We start from the raw sequence: 21,115 nt of genomic DNA on the forward strand, positions 1-21,115 counted from the left end.
AATTTTATATTATAAAAAAAAATTTTTTTTAAATTAATACTTTCAACTTACTTTTAAATCATTTGAATAACCAATTCCTTCAATCTAATCATTATCGCTTCAAAAACCGTTTTACGCGACGAAAACTTTGTGATAGTCGATTGATTTATTTGAAATATAGCCACGAAATATTTTAAAAATGAATTTTCGAAAAATTTACAAGGAAAAAAAAACAATAATGCGGACGACTTCTTGTAAGTTTTCAAACAAATGATAGGATTAAAAGTAATTGCGATTCAAAGTACTTAAATGGTAGAGAGTGATACGTACCACAAAAATAATTTGCCTTCGGATGTAAGTCATTTTTATTCTGACAAATCATTACTATGTAAAATTTCTCAAAATTTAAACTCTTAATATTGAGCCGTTTTTAAGCAATAATTTTTTTAATTTCGATAAATTTTAATTTTATTTTTATTTTTTCAATGACTGCTTGTTAACAAAAACTATCTTAGTAAAAAAATACAAACTTACGAAATACGGCTATTTTATGTATGAAAATATGTACCGCCATAAGATGCCAATTTTTTAGACGGTTATTCTTAATTATAATTTATGACGAAAACTAATTATAATTCAGAATGATTCATCGAATTCCATTTCCATTGCATCTTCATTTAACATTTTTTCAATATCCACAGGCTTCACATCAATTATTTTTCTAGCTAAAGGTTTTTCATTTGTTCTGGTTGGTGTTCTGATGGGTGTTCTAGTAGAAGGTGTTCTAGTAGAGGGTGTTCTAGCAGTGGGTGTTGTAGTGCTGGATGTTCTGGTAGGTGTGAATTTTTCGGACTTAACTTTCATCTTTTGTTTGGGTGTATTATTTTCTGATGGATTTTCACGAGAACCTGTAAAATAATACGATTATAGCAGATAAAAAATAACTATTGTGATATTACAAAGAACATGTTTCGAACTATATATGTACTAGAAGGATTTGCAGTAAGTTTATCAATAACACTTCGACTGTCCGAATAATAAGCATTTGGATGCATCACCGGATGCTCTGGTGGAACTTTATGAGTTACTTCGAAACACTTAGCACATGCTAGTTGATAGTGATGCTCTTCAGCTAATGAGACAATCTCAGAAACATCTATAATTTTTTTTTATTAAATAAATTGTTTTTTTAACTCAATAAAGAAAAAAATATGTTTATATTGTATTTATTACCTGTGGCTAATAATCCGTAACTAGTCAATTTCTTTCTAAGGGTACCACTATCCATCAGTCTATATGGACAACCGTGATACTCTCCTGCACCTGCAATATTACTAATAATTTTGAAACACCCCATCGGTGTATAATTTTTCTGGCTCCCGACTTTTCCATAGATAAATTTAATAGTATAAGCGTATTCTTTATCAAACTTATCAGCATCAATTTTTTTTGTGAATTCTGTTCGCCACATTTGCAATGCATCATCCATTTTAACACCAATGCCTTTCAAAAAAAGCCCATATTGTACACGCCCTGAATTTTTGAGATGATGATTACTTTTTAATGCTTCATGTAATATTCTCATACATAATGGATAAGAAGTTTTTGAAAGCTGCAGCAGAATAAAACCATTTAAAATATTTAATTATTAAATTACAACACAAGACAAAGAATTGGAAAAATACTTCATCTAATGCATCGACTGGAGTATCTGTATTTGACCAAATAGTACGATCATGCTCAGGAAAGTAATTCGGTAAGTTTTTGAGATACTTAAATATTCTCTCGTCGCCTTGTAATTCATAAAAACACTGCGAAGCGATCTGGAAAGAGAAATATTTAAAAACGTGTAAAATAATGAAAATAAGCTTATAAATTACCTCAACAGCTTTTGTTAAATGTCGCTTATATTGTGATATAACTAGAGACGACAGTTCAAATTGTGGAGTATATGCGACACCTTTTTTGAGAAAAACTTTTCTGGATTTAACTAAATCCAGAACTTTTGTAAAAGGTACTTTGTAAAAATCAACGTTATCTACAACAAATGATTTAGATATTGAACAACTTAATTCTTCTCGTAATTCATCTTTTTCTTCTTGTGAAATCTATGATGAAAACAGTCAGGTAAATAACATAACATTCTTTTCTATTATTTATGAAAAAATATATCAACAAAAGACATATACTTTTATTGATATTTTGAAAAACGTATCGAAACTTACAGGTTTGTACGTAAAATTATTGATAGCTAATAGCTTAGACATGCCTTCATTATTTAATGAACTAAGCCTGAGTTTCATATATTCAACTTCCATAGCTACAAACCATTTTCTCAATTCTGGATTCTGAGAATATGCAAGTCTCAAAATGTAATGAGATAAAGCATCTCGTTTTCGTGCTTCTATGTCCATATCTGTATGAGATGAACATCCCACTGCAGTTAATAATTTGGCAGCATAATTATAACCATCTTTTTTTAGAGCGTTTTTAAGTGCTAATTTTCGATCTTCAATGGTTTTTAAATCTGATCTACTGAGCATTAATTCAATCAACTTAAGAGCTGAAACAATAAACGTTTATTATCAAATTTTGAATAACGATTAAATTATGTTTGTCACTTTAAACTTACTTTGTCGTCTTTCATACCCTAATTCATAGAATAGTTCAAGTTGGACAGAAGTATCCGGATAATCGAAATACATCTGAACATCATGATTATACTGGTTTTTTGCATCGTATTGTTCTTCAATTTTACAATATCTTCGATTTTTATAATAACTCGTCAAATCCATGGTAGATTTTAAATATTATCTTAATTAATAATTGACTTGAGATTATTAAATCGCTCTATGTGCACTTTAATTTGTACATTTGTTCTAGGAGAAATAAATTTATTTTAAGAAATATATCGATAAATATAACGCTGAAGTTGACAGATATTAAAAATTTTTTTGGAATTTTACAGCGAGTAAAGTATTAAATAAAAATTTAATTAAAAAGTTTCACATGTGAAAATTAATAAAAATTACAAGTAAAAATTTTTAGAATCATTTTTGTATTGTAATTAATTTGTTAAAAAAATTTTTAAAATTGACAGCTGACCGCTAACTTCAGTATTATCGATAAATTAGTTAAAAATGTTTTTTTACCAAATTTTTTTGGGTCAAAATAACTATTTTTTGTTCAAAATTACCTGCATCAAAACAATTAGTAGTACAACAACAAAACCGAATAGTAAGTTACGCTAATAAATAAATTTTAATAATCAGTAGGCATGCGCAAGCTGGTCATGAATGTGAATGTAGCCGACATCCGACAATTAAAAACTTTAACAATCGATATCTTCGTGAAAATATCGACTGGTACGATTTTTCAAACCGATGATGGTGTGTATTTGAATTGTCAGTGAAGGTATTTTTTATGTTTTTTTTTATAAAATTCGTTATTTAAGCTGCAATTTTAAATTTTAATTTTTGTTCAGAAATTTCGTAAATATATTTTTTTTCAAAATCTACGAAATTCAGCTATTTTAAGATTTTTTTTACATCACTCAGACAGTGATTACAATCGATGTTGAGATTTACAAATTAAAAAAAACAACTAAAAAAAATTGCTAAAATAAAAGCAAAAAAATGGTCTTGTAGATTTGATCAAAATCTACAAAAGCATTTTTTTAATTTCCCGCTAAGAAAATTGAAAATTTTAGAAAATTGAGGAGTTATTGGTTTTACCCCGTTTTTCGAAAATCGAGTTTTCATCAGATTCCGACGTTTTAAGCTCTTGGGCAACTTCCCTGACGATTTTTAAGATGGCGCGTGTGCGTGTGTGTGCACGCGCGCGCGTGTGTGTGTGTGTGTGTAATCCTCTTACTTTTTGATCGGCTCAACCGATTTCATCGTGGTTGGCGCCATTCGAAAAGGTTTGGCCAAACTTAGATTTTGAGAAATCTAAAAAAAACTAAGAAAACAAATTTTTCCAAATGTGGTTATCTTGGAATAACTTTTAAACGGCTTTACCGATCTATTCCGAAAACTAATCAGCTTTTAACAACAAAAAACAACGTCGATCGCAGCCAAGTCAGTCAAAATCGGTTATTGATTCGTTCGAGAAATATCGTGAACGAAAGAAAATCAAACAAAGTGTTTTTTCGGAATTACTCCGAAATTCTTAGTTCGATCAATTCAAACTTGAAAATTCCTTATGAAGCTGATGAAACTGCGTCGAATACCGCCAACCATGTGAGAATCGGTTGATTCGTTCAAAAGTTATTGTGGTTTGAAAATTCAAAAATAGTGTTCTATGAAACTTCTATCAGACTTTTGAGCTCGAAGAGTTCAAAAGCATAGAAAAGCTGGCTCTTTGAGTTCGCAGAGCTCAAAATAACACTTAAATTGTATTTTTGAGCTCAAAAACATCATAAAGATCGTTTTAAGCGCCTAGGTAAGACATTAGCGGGAAGTTGCAAGGATGGCCTTCAGGGTCAACCGTTTTCCTAATTTTTTTTTTAAAGTTTCATTAAAATTGATAAAAATCATAAAAATTTCATTATGATTCGATAAAATCGTATAAAATTCTTTTTTTCCTCTCCGGGCGTAAAGCGTCAACTTTAGCCCCGCTGCGCTAAACAAGGTTTCCGCTTTACGCCTTCGTCGGGGAAAAAAATAGTATACACTCCTCGGGAAGTAAATAAGAAAGCCTCAGATCACATGTTTGTTGACCTCGGCTTCGCCTCGGCCAACAATTGCATGTGTTCTGAGACATTTCTTACTTTTCTTCCCTAGGGGTGTAATATACTATTAGACTCGGTAACAGAACTTGCGATACTGAATAGAAATTGTATAGATTTTTACAAATTATGAAATTTTATTAAATTTCATGAAGCTATGTGAGTAAATTTTTACAGAATTTTATAAAAGTTTGTAAAATTATAACTAAGAACTAAATATCTTACTTTTATTAAATTAAAAAAATTTATATGAAACTTTAGTAAATTTTAGAAATCTTATGCAATCTTTTTTTCTTTTAGAACATTATAATTATAGAAATTCCGCAAAATTTGTGAAATTTCATAAAATTAAAAAGGGCGATGATGAACTTCTTTATGTTAAGTTCTCAAATAGATAAATCTTATCAATTAATATCCCACTTCTCTAAATAGAATATTGGTATCAAGAATATTAAGGCTAGATAGCACTGAACTTATTTCAGAAATTTTATCTTGTAATATACTTACATTTCAAGTAAATTTGGAAGTTTCTAAAAAAGCGAGTTTACTTAAAAGATTTTTTAAAAAGTAATATGAAAATATAAATTTTTAAATATGCATTTACTTCTGATCAGCTTTCAATAGTAATTTAATGAATCTGCGTTACAATAATTTACTTCTCTGTTTGCGATAAAAAAAAGTTTTTTGCCATGATCGCAACCCGCCAAAACTTCGAAGTTGATATACAGAACAGAAGCTGATATAGAACGCACTCTAGCGTTTGCACCAATTGCGTGTGATACGCCTAATCGAATGAAATGAAAGTCAGTCGAATTTTCAGAGGAATTTAATTCACTGCACTAGGTGGAGGCATCAAATAAATACTGGAGGATACTTCCAAGATCAACGTTGGATATAAAAAAGCAACGAAAGTTTGTAGAACAACGGCTTTGACGTCAAATTCCAACTGGAAAATTTTTTCTCAAGTTGAGATCAACTGTCTTACCTTCGTGAATTGTGACTTTAACCTAAAGCAATACTGCCCGTCTGGAATTAATGTTCAATATATCATATGTATATCGTTCATGATTGTTCTTTTTATTATTATTCTGAGTATTTACTAAATTGTTTTTCATTGAAAATGATCAAAGTCCAGGATTTTTCATGAACAAATTTTTGTAATGATTTTTTCAAGTAATGTTTATATTGTCGACTTTGAAGTAATCAATATAATTTTAAAACTAATTTCAATTAGAGTGTCAAATAATTATTTAAAAAAAATCAATATCATTCATAACAAAAAATGATATTAATTTTCAAATTACATTTTTTAATTTCATTGATTAAATTAGCGGTTTGAAGTAAAAATCTTGAACAAACTCTAAAGAATTAGTTATATGTAATTCATCGAAGATTATAGTTATGTTACTTATATAATATGGCGTCTTCCGATATATCTGATGATAAATTCGAATGTAAAACTTTGGAGTACAGAGTTTTTAGAAGTTCTAGTTATTCACCCACATATTTACCTGAGTAAGCACTTCTAATTGAGCGTGTAATTATTATTCAATTATTTATATCCTAATAAAATTATTTCATTTTTATTTTTTGCAGAAATATTCTAGTGGATAAGCCTCAAGATCAATCTTCTCGATGGTCGTCCGATCATGACCACTATCCACAGGTAAAAATAGGCTCAAATATAGACGTTTTTATAAATATACATACAACAAAATTAACAAAGATTTTGTTTATTCAACTTGAAATTTTAGTATTTAGTTCTTAAATTATCTCGGCCGGCGATTGTTAAATTCCTCACATTCGGAAAATTTGAAAAAGCTCTAGTATGCAACATAAAGAAGTTTATAATTTATGGTGGTATGGAGCATGAAAATATGACCGAACTTTTAAAAGGGTGTGTTGTAAATATTTTTATTTATTAATTCATTAAAAAAAAGATATATATATATATATATATATATATATATATATACGTATAAACTTACTAATTATTTTTTACTGTTTTTAGGAGCTTGAAGAATGATTCAGTAGCAGAAACATTTGAAATTAAACATAAAATTGGTTTGGATCAAATATACTATCCAATAAAATACATCAAAATAATGCCTATTCAATCATGGGGGCCGAGCTTTAATTTTAGCATTTGGTATGTTTCTTTCTATTATTTACTATAATTATATTTTAATTGATGTACACGTGAGTACGTAAATTTTTAATATTTTCTTAGGTATGTACGCCTAACCGGTATTGATGATCCGAAAATTGTTGACCCTTGCATCAAGTCGGTTAACCAGTATTTTGAAACTGAAATTCTGAGACTTTGTATGAAATATTTTCGCTGTATAAAACAGACAGAAATATTTGAAACTCTGGGTAAAGTAGCTAATGTTCAATTAGAAGATCACCGATTGTCATATTTATACGATATTTTAGTAAATAAAGGAGATTATCTTGAAGCTGAGCGATTTATTACCGATGCTGTTTCCAGTGGATTAATTGATGAATATACTAAAAATCAACCCTACTGTGCGGCTTGGACAAAAGTTACATGCGACGATCCAAGACCAGGTATGAGAGGTGGTCATCAAATGGTGTTTGATTCCGTAGCAGAAATTATATATTTGTTCGGTGGATGGAATGGGCATAAGGATTTATCTGATTTATGGTCTTATGATATAAGAGAAAAAAAATGGACTCTTATTTGCCAAGATACAGAAAGTGTAGGCGGACCAGGAGCTCGGTCTTGTCATAAAATGTGCCTTGATCCTGAAAAAAAACAATTATTCACATTAGGAAAGTATTTAGATACGCAATATCGGTGTGCTGAAAACTTAAAGAGTGATTTTTACGTTTATGATATACAATCTAATGAATGGACTAAAATATCTGACGATACAAGTGTTAACGGAGGCCCAAAACTTATATTTGATCATCAGATATGTATGGATGTTGAAAATAGAGTAATTTATGTCTTTGGTGGTCGAATTCTTGTAACTTCAGCTGGTATGGATGAACATGCAGTTGGAATATCATTAAGTTCAGTTGAACCTATTTTCTCGGATCTTTATTCATATGACGTTTCAACTAATACTTGGAAACTTTTAGCCTGTGATATTGCTCGATCAAGTATTCCAATAAATGTACCTACAATAAAGTCTAGAGTTGGCCATTCAATGCTTTTTCACCCAAGTGATCGGAAATTGTATATTTTTTCTGGTCAAAGAAGTAAGGAATACCTAAATGATTTCTTTACGTTTGATGTGGATACAAGTATAATTGAACATATTAGTTTATCAGATTTTGAAAGTGAAAAGTTGAATCAGATACCAGCAGCAGGATATACGCAAAGAGCAACAATTGATTCCGAGTCAAGTGAAATTTATGTCCTATCGGGATTTAGTAAAAATAAAGAAAAACGGGATGAAAATGTTCATAATTCATTTTGGGTGTATAAAATAAAAAGCAATACTTGGTCTTGTGTTTATCGAAATGAAAATGTTGGTGAAAAATATTGGAATAAAATGCAAGATTTTGAGCCATGTCCTCGTTTCGCTCATCAATTGGTTTATGATAACGTTAGAAAAATTCACTATTTATTTGGTGGTAATCCTGGACGTACTTATTTACCAAAATTAAGACTTGATGATTTTTGGGAGCTAAAACTTAGTAAGCCACAACAAGATCAAATTCTTACAAGATGTAAACTTATAATTAGGAAACATAAATTTAAAGAACTTGCTTTTTGCAATAGTATGAAAGCACTTGAGTACTTACAAAAAGATATTTCTGAAATTATTGACCATAATGATGTTGAACAAACTAAGGACTTTCAACTGTTGACTTCTGTGCTCTTCTACGAACAAAATTTAGGGAGACATTTGACAAAAGTAACTGACATTTCATCAAATATGAGTAGTTCTGATATATTAGCGAAAGAATTCCATCAGCGTCGTACAAAATTATTTGATCAGCTCATAAAATTTTTCCCCGAGAAACTCACTCAACCTCGCACTAATTTAGTTGATCTTTTACTTTTGTGATATAGTTATTGGTGAATTCGTTGCTTAATTTAATGAACAATATATTGTTAAATATTCAAATCATACAATCTTATAAGAAATTTTCATGTAAGTAAATAAACAAGATATAATTTTTTTTTACTGTTTTTTATCAAAGATTTGAAAATATTAGGTTTCATGCCATGTGATACATAAAAATCGGTAAAATTTAATGTATATCGCGTTGTAATCATTTATTATGAATTAATAAAAATTTATTATTATGATTTCATCAATTTCTAAAGAATTACGATATTTTTATAGGCTAAATTTAAAAATCGTTAAATTGATGCATATTTGGTGAGGAATTTTTGATAAAAAAAAACTAAAGTAATCGTCTTTTGAATGATGGTGCCAAAGAAATATTTTCTATTGTTCAACTTGATTTAAATTTTAAACTGAGTTTGAAATAACTTAAAAATAACATATTAAACATACTAAACAGTAAAAGAAGAAAGAAGGACATTCCAAATCACGTCCTAGATTCACTCTACTTACCAATAAAATTACACTAGCTTTGAAATTATGGAGTGTTTTGCTATTTAAAATTTTTACCATAGGATGCGGAAAATTGTGAAGTCATGTCAATGAATTTTATTTTGAGTGACAAGTGCTACATCATTTTTTTAAGTCAAGGCTGAAGTTTCAACTTTCAGTACAAATATATTGTAAAAAATTGAATGTAGTTACCAATAATGAACATACATGAATTTTTATTTCCAGCTTTATTCAACGTTCGATTTTTTAAATTTTATCATGCAAATGTTTCATTAAAAATATAAAATTTTTTTTTTCTATTCATTTGTTATTTAAGAAAGTATTTATTAGTCTCCAGATGTTTTTATTTTTGTATTCTCTTTAATAGATTTTTATATCATTTACTTTATTGTAATCAAAAAATTACTTATGTTAACCAATCGATTTTTATTTGCATATAAAAACTTTATACTCATAATTTAAAAATCGCAATGGCAACTGACAATATTAAAACATGAATAAACTAGTCGTCTCATGTAATTAGTTTTGCTGAAGACATTTTTTTTTGTTAAGTTCTAATGAGTTTAAGAATTGTTTTAAATCATAGTTTATATTCTCTAATGTAAGATTTTTAAATGAGAAAAAAATGTATAAATTTCATAAGTATAGTGTAAAAAGGATAAGGCTAAAATAAAATAATAATAATAATATAAGATATTGACGGAATTGTAAATTTTTTTGTTGTGTAAATAGATCAGTTGGACATTTATGATATTAAAAAGCGATTTTTTTTATTAATAAACAAACATATCATTAAACATTATTTTCCAGTTAATGGAAATTTTATGCATTATTTTATTACTATTCTCGATAATTTTAATTTTACTTTTATGGTGTAGTACTTACCAAAATTAACGTTAGGAATATATAATAGTGGTAAAGATACCATACATTTTTTTAGACATTTCGCTAAAAATAGACCAAAAAATTTTGTGCAATGACTACACAAAAAAATTAGGAAAACGGTTGACCCTTAAAGCCATCCCAGCAACTTGCCAGTTATTCCATATCTAAGCGTTTTAAATCGCACTTATGACATTTTTGAGCTTTTCAAGTTCAAAAATATGATTTATGTGTTGTTTTAAGCTCTTCGAGCTCAGAAGTCTGATAGAAGGTTAATAAAACGCTAATCTTTTCCGAATTTCTTCGACAACGATAACTCACGAACCAATCAACCGATTTTCACGTTTTTGGCGGCGATCAACTTGGTTTTTTGGGCTCTAATAATTATTTTATTCCATCAAAAACGATCCAAAAGAAATGTCAAACTTGTGGATGTTCGAAAATTTTTTTTATTTTTAAAAAATTTTGAATTTTGCATTCTTTATAGAAATAATTTTTCAGATGTAAAAGATAGATGAAATCTATTAAATTTATCTCAAACTTCATTTAATTACCTCCAATTTAAATTATTATTCATCTAGTTTCGATGATTTTTTAATCAATTCCGTGATTTTGAAAATTTGAAAAAATTTTTCAACGAACGTATTTCGGCCCTTTTTCTTTAAATAATTTTTAAGTCGTAAAAGTTAGCTCAAATATATCAAATTTAATCGTTAGTTAATACCATAATTCGAGAAAGTTATGAAGGTCTGACTTTCTCGTAAGACTCGAAAAAATATTAACATTTTTAGAATTTTTTTTTTTTTTTCAAAAATTTGCACGGTGAAGAATAAATTAAACTTCACTAGTAGATAAATAAGGACTTTAACTATTAGATAAAATTAATTTTATGCATTATCTAATATTTTTTATTTAACATTGATGGCGAAAGGACTTCCTTAAATATTAGGAATAACATGCTCGCTCCGCTCGCCTTCATTCTTTCAAAAATCCCGCCACTATCTCAGTCGACCAATCAACGACCGAATAAAATTTTTATAGAAGTGACGTTTTAGAAGAGGATAGAATCCACCAGTGGAGGCTTCAGAGTAGCGGTATATAGAGATCAGTGAGAATAGTTATATTTTTAACCACTAGGTCGAGTAACACCAAGTACTACACAAGTACAAACTGGATATCTTAAGAATTAACCTTCTAATAAACTCTTTAAACTTCCGGCTTTCATTCTCGTGGTATGTAAAGATCACATGCCTCTTTCAAAATTAATTAAAAAATCAATTAATTTCTTAGAAACTCATTTGAATTTCTTCATTACTAATTTTAAAATTAATTTTTTTGCAATTAAACAATATTTTGATTACTTTGTTTACGCTTAGAATCTATCTGGCTTCCATTTCACACAATATAACCTCCAAATGCAATGTTAAATTTTAAAAATTTGTTAAATAAATTAATTATTAATTTTCATTTTTACAGCAACGAGTTACAAAACTCCGTAGAAATGGCCAAGTCTAAGAATCACACTAACCACAATCAGAGTAAGTATTGTTCAATGGGCTAAAAAAGTAGAAATTATTACTGGCGATAGCAAGTACTAGGAGATTTATTTTTGATATTTGCATAAGCAAGTTAAAGCACATGATTTTTATATGCATAACAATGATATTGAACAACCTAGAAGCCAATTTTTTTTTCTCGAATATTTTTATCGACCATGTCATTCATTTCATAATATACCTAGTATCTGCTGTTTCAGAAGAAAAGTATCACACGAAATTATTAAAACTCCCTACAATTAATAATATTTGATTTTACTTTTAGACCGCAAGGCTCACAGAAATGGAATCAAAAAACCTAAGCGTTACAGACACGAATCGACTCTTGGGGTAAATTTACACGATTATTATTATTATTATTATTATTATTATTATTATTATTATTTTTGTTGTTGTTTTAAAATTAGCAGACTGAGGACAATTCTATTTAGTTTTTCTTTTCTGTACATGAATACACAGTGAAGAAGTTGTCAATTTTTTCTAACAAAAATTTGTCACTATTTTTTTCTGATCACAATCCATTAACAGCCGGTCCCCTACTTTTCTCGCGTTGCACTCACTGCAAGAAACGGTACTATCCTTATTGCACTCATTATTATAAAGTCGTTGCAGTATTATGTTTTCTTTTTAAACAAATGAGAGTTACGAAAAAAACACTGTGCTATGAAATAGATAATTAAAAAATCTATTCGTAGCAAAACGTTTTTTTCAAATTTCTTCTTTGTCTAAAAGAGAAATATAATGCTGCAATCCTAGGGACTGGCTGTTAATGAATAATACAATTGATAACACTGAAGTTGACAGATATTAAAATTTTTTTAAAATTTTATAGGAATTGAATTATTTAAAAAAAAAAATTAATTAAAAAGTTTCACATGTGAAAATGAATAAAAATTACAAGTGAAAATTTTTAGAAGCATATTTTTATTGCAATTAATTTGTTAAAAAATTTTTAAATTGACAGCTGACCGCTAACTTCAGTATTATTACAATAGTCGGATGCTAAATATTTTCAGCATCATTACTTAATGATTCTTTCTATTACGATCCTTTTTCTAAATGAGTTTTTATTTTCTATTCCAGATGGATTTGAAATTCCTTCGCAATCAAAGATTTGCTAAAAGCATAATCTAAACCCTAAACAACAAGTAAAACGAGCAGCGGAACGTAAAGCCATTCGCGAATCTAAAGCGAAATAAGCGGAGATGACTGTTTGTAATTGAAAATAAACATTTGATAAGTTCGTTCCTTATTTATTGTGTTATTCATTTTTAGCTTTATTTATTAGATATTAACAAATTCAATCGACAATGTCATTGAAAATAGCTATTTTCAACTTCTATTCACTTATGTATTGTCAAGGAGAATTCTCTTTGAATATCTATTTATATGATACGTTATTTTTTTCATTACTTTTATTTGCAAGTTATATGAGTGATTCTCCAGACTTAGTTCATAGTCTATGATTTGGTACCTAAATAGATCGACAACATAATCGAGTCTCTGTAAATTATTATGACATTAAAGTTAGCTGTCACTTGACAATTTTTTAATTTTCTTTAACAAAAAAATTTGTTCTAAAAAATTATTTTTAATTTATTAAAATTTCTATAAGTCCATTTTTTTAATAATTTTTTTTTGCTATAATTTATCTGTTAAAAAACATTAAAACAATTGTGAAGTGACAGCTAAATTTAATGTCATTAATTATTGCGTGGCAGGTTAATATTCTTTTAAGATGTAACAATCTGTATCTTTCAGGTAGCATCTGTTCTTGCTTAAACTTATTGTATCAACTTTTTCTATTCAAATTAATTTTATACTATTTTTTAAAGATGAAAAAACTAGTCAGCTATTTGCTTTCCTTGAAATTATTAGCTATTTTAAGTTGGATTAATTAATGATTATTTTTATAGATTTTATAGATTTTAGTACAAAAAGGTATCATTTTTTTTTTTCTAGAATTTAAATAGTTACGGTGTATTCATGAATACAAATACGGTACTTTGGAGTGAATGATAAATGAGATTGTTAGACACGTCAAAACTAGTTGTGTCTATATACATAAAAAAGAAAAATTGATTTTAAAAGATGACAAATGCTCCAGATCGCATTTTATTATTTAGCGGTAAAAGAAAGTCAGGAAAAGACTATATTACTGATAATTTATTTAAAAGGTAAAATAAATATTACAATAAATAATAAGTGAGATTAAAGTATTTTTGGTTATGTAGGCTCGGTCCTGAAAAAAGTGTTATTATCAAACTTTCGGGTCCTATAAAAAGTCATTGGGCAAATACATTCAATCTAGATTTGAATCAGTTACTAAGCGATGGAAAGTATAAAGAAAATTATAGGCTTGAAATGATATAAAATGGGGAGAAGATAAAAGACGTACAGATATCGGATATTTTTGTAGAGCAGCAATTGACATGTACAATGGTAACGAACAATTAAGTATTTTTTATTTTGTATTAAATTACTTATTTTAATTAAATAGTAATATCTATTAAAACTATGACATTAAAGTTAGCTGCCCTTTACAATTTTTTAATTTTCTTTAACAAGAAAATTTGTTCTAAAACATTTTTTTAAAAATTGCATTTTTAATTTATTAAAATTTCTACAAGTCTATTTTTTAGTAATTTATTTAAAAACAAAAAATTAAAACAATTGTTAAGTGATAGCTAAAATTAATGTAATTTAAAATTTATTTAGCAACCAGTAAACAAATCTGGATAGTAAGTGATGTTAGACGTAAAACAGATATTGAATGGTTTGAAAAAACTTATGGAGAACTTTGTAAAACCATTCGAATCAATTGTAGTAATGACGTAAAATCTCAACGAGGCTGGCAATTTACACCAGGTAAAATTCATAGAAATGGAATCATGTTCATATTTTTTTTTTTTTTTTTTTTATCATCTTTAACATAAAAATTTTCGTAGGTATTGATGATTCCGAAACTGAATGCGATTTAGATGACAGAAGTGAATGGAATTTAAAAATAACTAATGAGGGTGATGACTTGGATAGTATTATAGATAAAATTATCCAAATTATTCCATAAGATGAATCTCATGATTGAAAAACGACTTATATTTTATACTTGCTTTTTTATCATTATTTATAATAACTTAGTTGGGTTCTTTTTTTTTTCAATTAAATCCATCTAAAATTTTCATAGATTATCGTTTCGTATATAATATGAATGAATAATTTATTGTATATTATTAGACATTATTATACACAATCACGTATATAAACGTAAATATATATTTTTAAAAGAAAAAAAATTTAGTTTAGATTGATTCCAAATTAAGTTGTAATTATTATTTAATTCAAAAAGAAAAAATGTAATTAAATAAATGATAGGGGAAAAGGGGGTCAATTGAACCATTCGAATTAAAAAATCGAAAACATTAAAAAAAACGCTTTTTTTTTTTGTAAGTCAAGTTATACCACTTTTTATATTTGGTATTGAATCTACCTATAAATTGGAATATTACTTTTTTAAGAGTTAAGATAATCTCGTTTTTTATAATTTTCTATATTATATTATATTACATAATAACAGAAATTGATGAATACTTAGCACATCAGAGATAAAATGATACAATATCAAGTTTTTTCCAAAAATGTTTTGGTACAGTAATAAACGGCTTTTATTTAAACACATAATGTTTAATACATAATAAATTTCAGAGGTTGACCAACAAGTTACATTAAACGCTACAGAAAAAAATCTAAAATACTTATGACGATCTACAATAAGTTTGATAATAAATAAACTTAATTAGTTTTTTATTATTATGGTTTTCTTTTAATAATACAAAATAAACTTCATTAGCCTCACGAAACTTTTGCTAGGTCTCAAAATCTGACTCGAGTTCTAATAAATAATATAATAAATTAACATATACATACTTAAAGTAATAAGCGCTAGCGAAAAGTTCAATTGGATAAATCTATTGGTAAATATCACAGTTAGATTTTTTTTTTTTTTTTTTTTTTTTTTTAATGATTACGAGTTACAATTGTATCTACAAAAGTGGGATTAAAATCATTTATAGAGATATAGAATTCATAAATTAATTTGAAAAAATTAAGAAAAAATCAGTTAAAACAAAAATCCCAGAATATCACTGAAATATCTTTACTTGAAAAAAAAAAATGCAATTCTACTAATTTTTTAGAATAAATTAGTTTAAAGACCTAATATATCTTTTTGAAGTTTAATCCAATCCACAGCTGCCTGAGATGCGGTTTTCTTTTGACTTAACGCAATTGCAGCTTGATTAAATTTATCTTCATTTTTTCTGATATACATTTGAGCATCTTGTTCCAACAATGCTACTTTATCAGGTCTTACCTCATCCATAGATATCATTTCAGTTAAATATGGATTAAATCGATAGTATACGTGATCAGGTAGAAGATCATTCAATACTATATGTACTCCTAAAATTAAAGTATCATCATTTGTTTTTAATTTGTTAATTGTGTTTACAATCAAATTTATGTCTTTAGTTGAATAATTACCTTCTGTATCAGTAGCACTTGCTAGAATTTTGTAAAATTTATCCTTCCAACTAGATGACCCGATATTTCCTTCTTTTATATGGCCTTCATTGTTTGGAATAATTGGTGGGGTTCGACCAGTTCCAAATGATACAACACATTGAATTGGCCTATTTGGCCATAAACGTTTCGCTTCATGAATTGCTACTGCACATGGATTATTAACCATTATTCCACCATCAGATAGAATATAATCTCCATGTTTAAATTCTTCAAAATATGTTGGAGCAGCAGCCGATGCTCTAACAGATTCCCATAACTTATGTCTATATGAGCCCATATACTGACTTTCAACTCGAGGTGGTAATGTATAATTTCTAAATATATATGCCGCTACGTGGGCATCATTAAAAACAGTTGCAATAGCTGAAAACTATAATAATTAATTTTGATTTAAATGGCTTTTCATTATAAAATTTATTTAGTTATCTTAAAACTCTTTGGTATCAGGCTTATTGATTCCCGACAAAATATTCCTGGACAAAATATTCTCAAAAAAATATCCCCGGTCAAAATATCCCTGACAAGTTATCCTTTAAATTCGTTATCGTTTTCGAAAATTAAAAAAAAAAAATATTAAAGGGTACAGCACGGTTAAAAGCGTATGTGATGGTTTAATATTGAATAAACACACACAAAAACTATGTTAAAAGGGCGCAACACGATTACCCGCGTTTGTGTTCGCTTATTACTGAGTAAACACACATTAAAAAAATAAAAATTATTTGTTGTGATTATTATGATTAAATAAATTGATTGATAATAATGTTCAAATAAATTTATAATTTTTTTACGTAATTTGTTGTTACTTCTTATTTTAGCTCCCCACTTTGAAAATGTTAATGTTATTTTACTCGTGTAATTTTAATGTTATGTGTGTATTTATCTTTGTTATTTATAGTTTTACTAATAAATTCTGTCTGTTTGGTATCAATGGTCGGGGATATTTTGTCGGAGGATCAATTATCATGGAACCAACTCTTTTACCTTTGGTGAACAAGGATCACGGGCTGTTTTTATGAGATCTTCATTTCCCAACTGTTCTTGTAACATTTTTTCCCATAAAGCAGTATCATAGTATGCATGGCTCCATACTAAACTACTTGTCCCACGAAGTGCATTTTGATTGAAAATTTTCATGCTGAGTGCTTTATATAAATCAGAAATTTCTTCTAAAGATTTTCGTTTTGGGGATCCTATTAATTAGAATAAAAATATTAATGATAATGATCAAAGTTTTTATAGTTCTTATCAAAATAAAAGTAAATTAGTTCAAATTACAATTAAATTAGTCATTTGAGATAAGTACCATCATCTGTATTAGTCCATTTTATGACTGTTTGCAATAAAAACAATACATTTAGTCAAATTAATAGACCATATCTTGTTAATTGAATATTCAAAGAGTGTGAAGAGATACAATATATTGATAAATACCTAAATTCGCTGCTAATATGGCACCAGTACTGACTCCACACATATAATCGAACATCTCATGTACTCGACGCCCTGTTAATTTTTCTAACTTTTTCAACATTTCAATGACTAGAAGCCCTCTTAATCCACCACCATCAATTGAAAGAATTCTAATACCTCGACAAGGAAGTGGTTCAATGTATCCTATGACAGCAAGAGCTTCTCGAATGGATTCTGTTTGAGATTAAATTACACGTTATTGCTAGTTATTGACTAGTTAATTTTACACTTAAAATTTGTGTCAACTAGAGAATGATCTTTAATTTGAATTTGAGAGTAAATGTAAATATTAATTAATTGTGATCTTTGTGTGATTATTTTCTCATTTCGAATATTAAAAAAAAAATTTATGATACAATACATTTTTTTTTCAATAGTAACTATTTCTTCAGAAAAATCGATGGCTTTTAAATTATTGTAGATTTAAAGTGACTGGTACCTACTGCTAAAAGTTTTTTCAAATTGTTTAATTCAATAAAATTACTACCGCAAATATTTAAGCAACAGTGATTAACTATTCTTTATCAAAATTTTATTTTCTTCAATTTTTCATAACAAATTTTTTTTATTTTGAATCAACTTAATAAATATTTAGGTGTATTGAAGTTTTAGTTGATAATCATTTTTTTACGGATAATCATAACTTAAAGAACCATCTAGCTCGTTGATATATTTTTTAAAGAGTAAATAACTATTAATACTTTTTTCAAATAATAAAAAGCTATAAAAAATTTTTGTATCACATAATTTCAGAAGAAAAATTAACAGTAATACCTATATTTTACGAAAATAAATTGTTTATTCTTACCATTTACTTTCTCATTTTCAGACTTTTGCCTTGCTCTTAATAATACTTTTACTACTCCTTCTTTAAGAGTGTGATACCTTGCTTCCGGATACTGCTCTATATGGGCTAGAAAATCTTCGATGCGTTTCAATTGTGAGGTGCTTGATTCAGCAATAACTATACTGTTCAGTATGTGTTTAGTTCTCGATAAAATACTATCTTTTGTGATATTACTTTTAGTATATGTCTTCCATTTTGGTACTGTAGTCAATGGCAAGGATTCTTTGACTCGAGGATTTAATTTTGTGAATAAATTGTTCAACAATTGTGGTAATGCTAGTATTTGATCTCTTGTATTCTGCAATAAATCGTCTGATGCAACAACAGATGATTGTAAACTCTGTTTTTTATCATCAATATTTAAATCACTAGCTCCTCGATTAATGCTTTTAATTCTTTCATATTTTGTTTTTCATTTTCGAATATTTCCGTTTTCTGATCACCATTTTTATTATTTACTGTATTATGATTATTAAAATTTCTCTTTTTATCATAATCATTTGAAGAAAGCGTCAACTTTTTGGTAACATCTACCCAGTACTTGTTAAGCGTCAACTTGAAATTTTCATTATATTTTACAATCGACAACAAACTTTTTGAGTTGATAAATGATTTCCATTGATTTTGCATTTTGGCTTTAGATTCTGTTAAAATATTCATAGAATAAGATAACTTTCCGGTCACATTATTATCATTTCGCTTTGTTACACCTTCTATGAGCTTTCTGAAAAATAGTTAATTTTTTTTTTTATTATTATAAATATCTCATTTTTGATATAAAATATGACACTGAAGTTAGCAGACATCTGAAAAGTTTTGATTTTTTTTATTAATTAAATTACAACAAAAGATATTTCAAAAAAATTGCATATATAGTTTTTCAAGTTTTTTATAGGTGAAATTTTTTTTTTTTTTAATTGTTTAATTGAAATTTTTTCAACAAAAATTTCTAAAAATTTTGAAATGTCGGCTAACTTCATTTTCATTATAAAATTATTGTCAAAAATGAAATTAAAAATAATAACAGATAAAGCGTTCTCACTAAAATAAAAGTTTTTGGTAATTGTGTCAACAGCATATTCGGACTCAGAATTTAAATTAGCAGACATCTGATCAATTGTTGATTTTATTTAAAACAATAAACTAGTAAAGAAGAATATTTTAGAAAAATTGCACTAATAAATAGTTCTCTAAAATTTGTGTGATGTCAATTTTTTTTTCTTATAATAATTTGTTTGTAAAAAAATCCGAAAATTTCCAGATACCTGTTACTTCTACTTTCATTATTTCAAAATGCTGAACTAAAATACACTTTAAAAAAATTTTTTTAACGTATTGGTCAAGACTTTATTGCTTATGATTTTCCAAATACAGCAATAAGTATTTATAAACAATAACACAACATTATATTAAAGCGTATAATTAATATTTATAAACATGGTTTTAAATCACAACATACGTAACCTAATATTTATTGAATGCAAGTGTAAAACTAACTGAGTAACTGTACATATTCTCGAAAAGTATGAGTAAAGTGCGTCGTAATGATAACTGAGTCATAAATTTGGTTTTTTATTAATTATAAAGGATAAAAACAATTAAATTTACTTATTAAGTTATTTTGTATCGACTTGTCATTAATTCTGGGACACCTTACAATAGTTAGTAAATTTAAAATCCATAAAGTCGAAGGGGATTATTATATATAACGTGACACAGTGACAGCATGACAGTAAGTATACGTAAAAAAAGGTATATATTGGTATATAAAAGAATTGCCGTGATATACATGCACATATATTGGTGTTTTGATGAATAAACGGCGTGAGGAAAATAAAAATTATGTTCAATTGTAACAAATATTCATAATCTTCACCTTCTTGATGAGACACCTTGTTTGCAGTATTTAGAATTTTTATGTAACGCCATTTTTCTATTCAACATTGAATAAATTATTTTACCTGATTCTGCGTTGATTATCTTCATTAATACTTAGTTGAAAAAACAAATGTTCACTTGAAAAAATAAAAACTTTTTCTTATAATATTACGATTATTCAATAAATTGAACAGTTATTATTATTAACAAGAAACAAATATTAAACTGTTTATATAATATAAATTACAAAAGTAATCAGTTAGACTTATTATTTTACTGTGTTAAGATGAGACTACAAACTGTATCCTTTATAGATTTCTTTTGGCAATATATAATTATATTTGAAAATAATATCGCGCGATATTATGACGCGATTTTGGCACAATAATTCTTTGTTATAGATATACTATGACTCTTTTCTAATTTATACTACAAATCTAATCATGTAAACAAAGCAAATTCAATAATAAATTAATGATGCAATAATATACTTAACATTTTAATTCAATTATTTGCCTAAACATCATCACATGTCTTTATTTTTCTCCAACGAAGTGTAAATATTTTTGTTTACGATGTGAATGTCAATATTTACATTTTATTTTTTTTGCACACCTCACGAGGCTAC

General features: G+C 27.4%; 5 protein-coding genes across 9 annotated transcripts; 3 read left to right on the top strand and 2 right to left on the bottom strand.

The window, feature by feature from the left end:
- Nucleotides 1-509: 509 nt before the first annotated feature.
- On the bottom strand, nucleotides 510-3,285 carry LOC141528022 (DNA primase large subunit). 4 transcript variants are annotated; one of them, XM_074243847.1, is made up of 8 exons: nucleotides 3,176-3,285; nucleotides 2,612-2,858; nucleotides 2,205-2,542; nucleotides 1,860-2,087; nucleotides 1,665-1,802; nucleotides 1,213-1,591; nucleotides 968-1,135; nucleotides 510-887 (listed from the first exon to the last, which is right to left on the bottom strand). In XM_074243847.1, the coding sequence occupies exons 2-8, from the start codon at nucleotides 2,772-2,774 to the stop codon at nucleotides 616-618; spliced, it is 1,686 nt and encodes a 561-aa protein (XP_074099948.1). In that variant the 5' UTR covers nucleotides 2,775-2,858; nucleotides 3,176-3,285; the 3' UTR covers nucleotides 510-615. The 4 variants fall into 4 exon arrangements, with proteins under 4 accessions (XP_074099948.1, XP_074099947.1, XP_074099949.1 ...); XM_074243846.1 differs by having other exon boundaries at nucleotides 3,132-3,215; XM_074243849.1 differs by having other exon boundaries at nucleotides 704-887; nucleotides 957-1,135; nucleotides 3,132-3,215.
- Nucleotides 3,286-5,529: 2,244 nt separating this feature from the next.
- Nucleotides 5,530-10,055, top strand: Muskelin (muskelin 1). 2 transcript variants are annotated; one of them, XR_012479304.1, is made up of 6 exons: nucleotides 5,530-6,223; nucleotides 6,305-6,374; nucleotides 6,463-6,605; nucleotides 6,720-6,857; nucleotides 6,939-8,838; nucleotides 9,034-10,055. XR_012479304.1 is itself a non-coding variant. In XM_074243935.1 (5 exons), the coding sequence occupies exons 1-5, from the start codon at nucleotides 6,126-6,128 to the stop codon at nucleotides 8,749-8,751; spliced, it is 2,262 nt and encodes a 753-aa protein (XP_074100036.1). In that variant the 5' UTR covers nucleotides 5,530-6,125; the 3' UTR covers nucleotides 8,752-10,055. The 2 variants fall into 2 exon arrangements, 1 of the variants encoding a protein (XP_074100036.1); XM_074243935.1 differs by having other exon boundaries at nucleotides 6,939-10,055.
- Nucleotides 10,056-11,237: 1,182 nt separating this feature from the next.
- Rpl29 (ribosomal protein L29) lies at nucleotides 11,238-12,957 on the top strand. The gene is given in 5 exon segments (XM_074243881.1): nucleotides 11,238-11,381; nucleotides 11,626-11,687; nucleotides 11,971-12,035; nucleotides 12,789-12,825; nucleotides 12,828-12,957. Coding segments are annotated over 4 exon segments (216 nt in total). The 5' UTR covers nucleotides 11,238-11,381; nucleotides 11,626-11,650; the 3' UTR covers nucleotides 12,905-12,957.
- Nucleotides 12,958-13,522: 565 nt separating this feature from the next.
- Nucleotides 13,523-15,560, top strand: Pmvk (Phosphomevalonate kinase). The gene is given in 5 exon segments (XM_074243880.1): nucleotides 13,523-13,882; nucleotides 13,940-14,072; nucleotides 14,075-14,147; nucleotides 14,424-14,573; nucleotides 14,654-15,560. Coding segments are annotated over 5 exon segments (564 nt in total). The 5' UTR covers nucleotides 13,523-13,796; the 3' UTR covers nucleotides 14,776-15,560.
- A 137-nt stretch (nucleotides 15,561-15,697) lies between these two features.
- On the bottom strand, nucleotides 15,698-21,068 carry LOC141528045 (calcium-independent phospholipase A2-gamma). The gene is given in 8 exon segments (XM_074243882.1): nucleotides 15,698-16,166; nucleotides 16,248-16,659; nucleotides 17,274-17,482; nucleotides 17,596-17,622; nucleotides 17,724-17,936; nucleotides 18,571-18,997; nucleotides 19,000-19,333; nucleotides 20,486-21,068. Coding segments are annotated over 8 exon segments (1,929 nt in total). The 5' UTR covers nucleotides 20,539-21,068; the 3' UTR covers nucleotides 15,698-15,912.
- Between the last annotated feature and the right edge of the window lie 47 nt (nucleotides 21,069-21,115).

The sequence above is a fragment of the Cotesia typhae genome, unplaced genomic scaffold (assembly GCF_013202065.1).
Source record: "Cotesia typhae breed Kobodo isofemale line unplaced genomic scaffold, CoteBio_Ctyphae contig_42, whole genome shotgun sequence".
Taxonomy (NCBI): domain Eukaryota; kingdom Metazoa; phylum Arthropoda; class Insecta; order Hymenoptera; family Braconidae; genus Cotesia; species Cotesia typhae.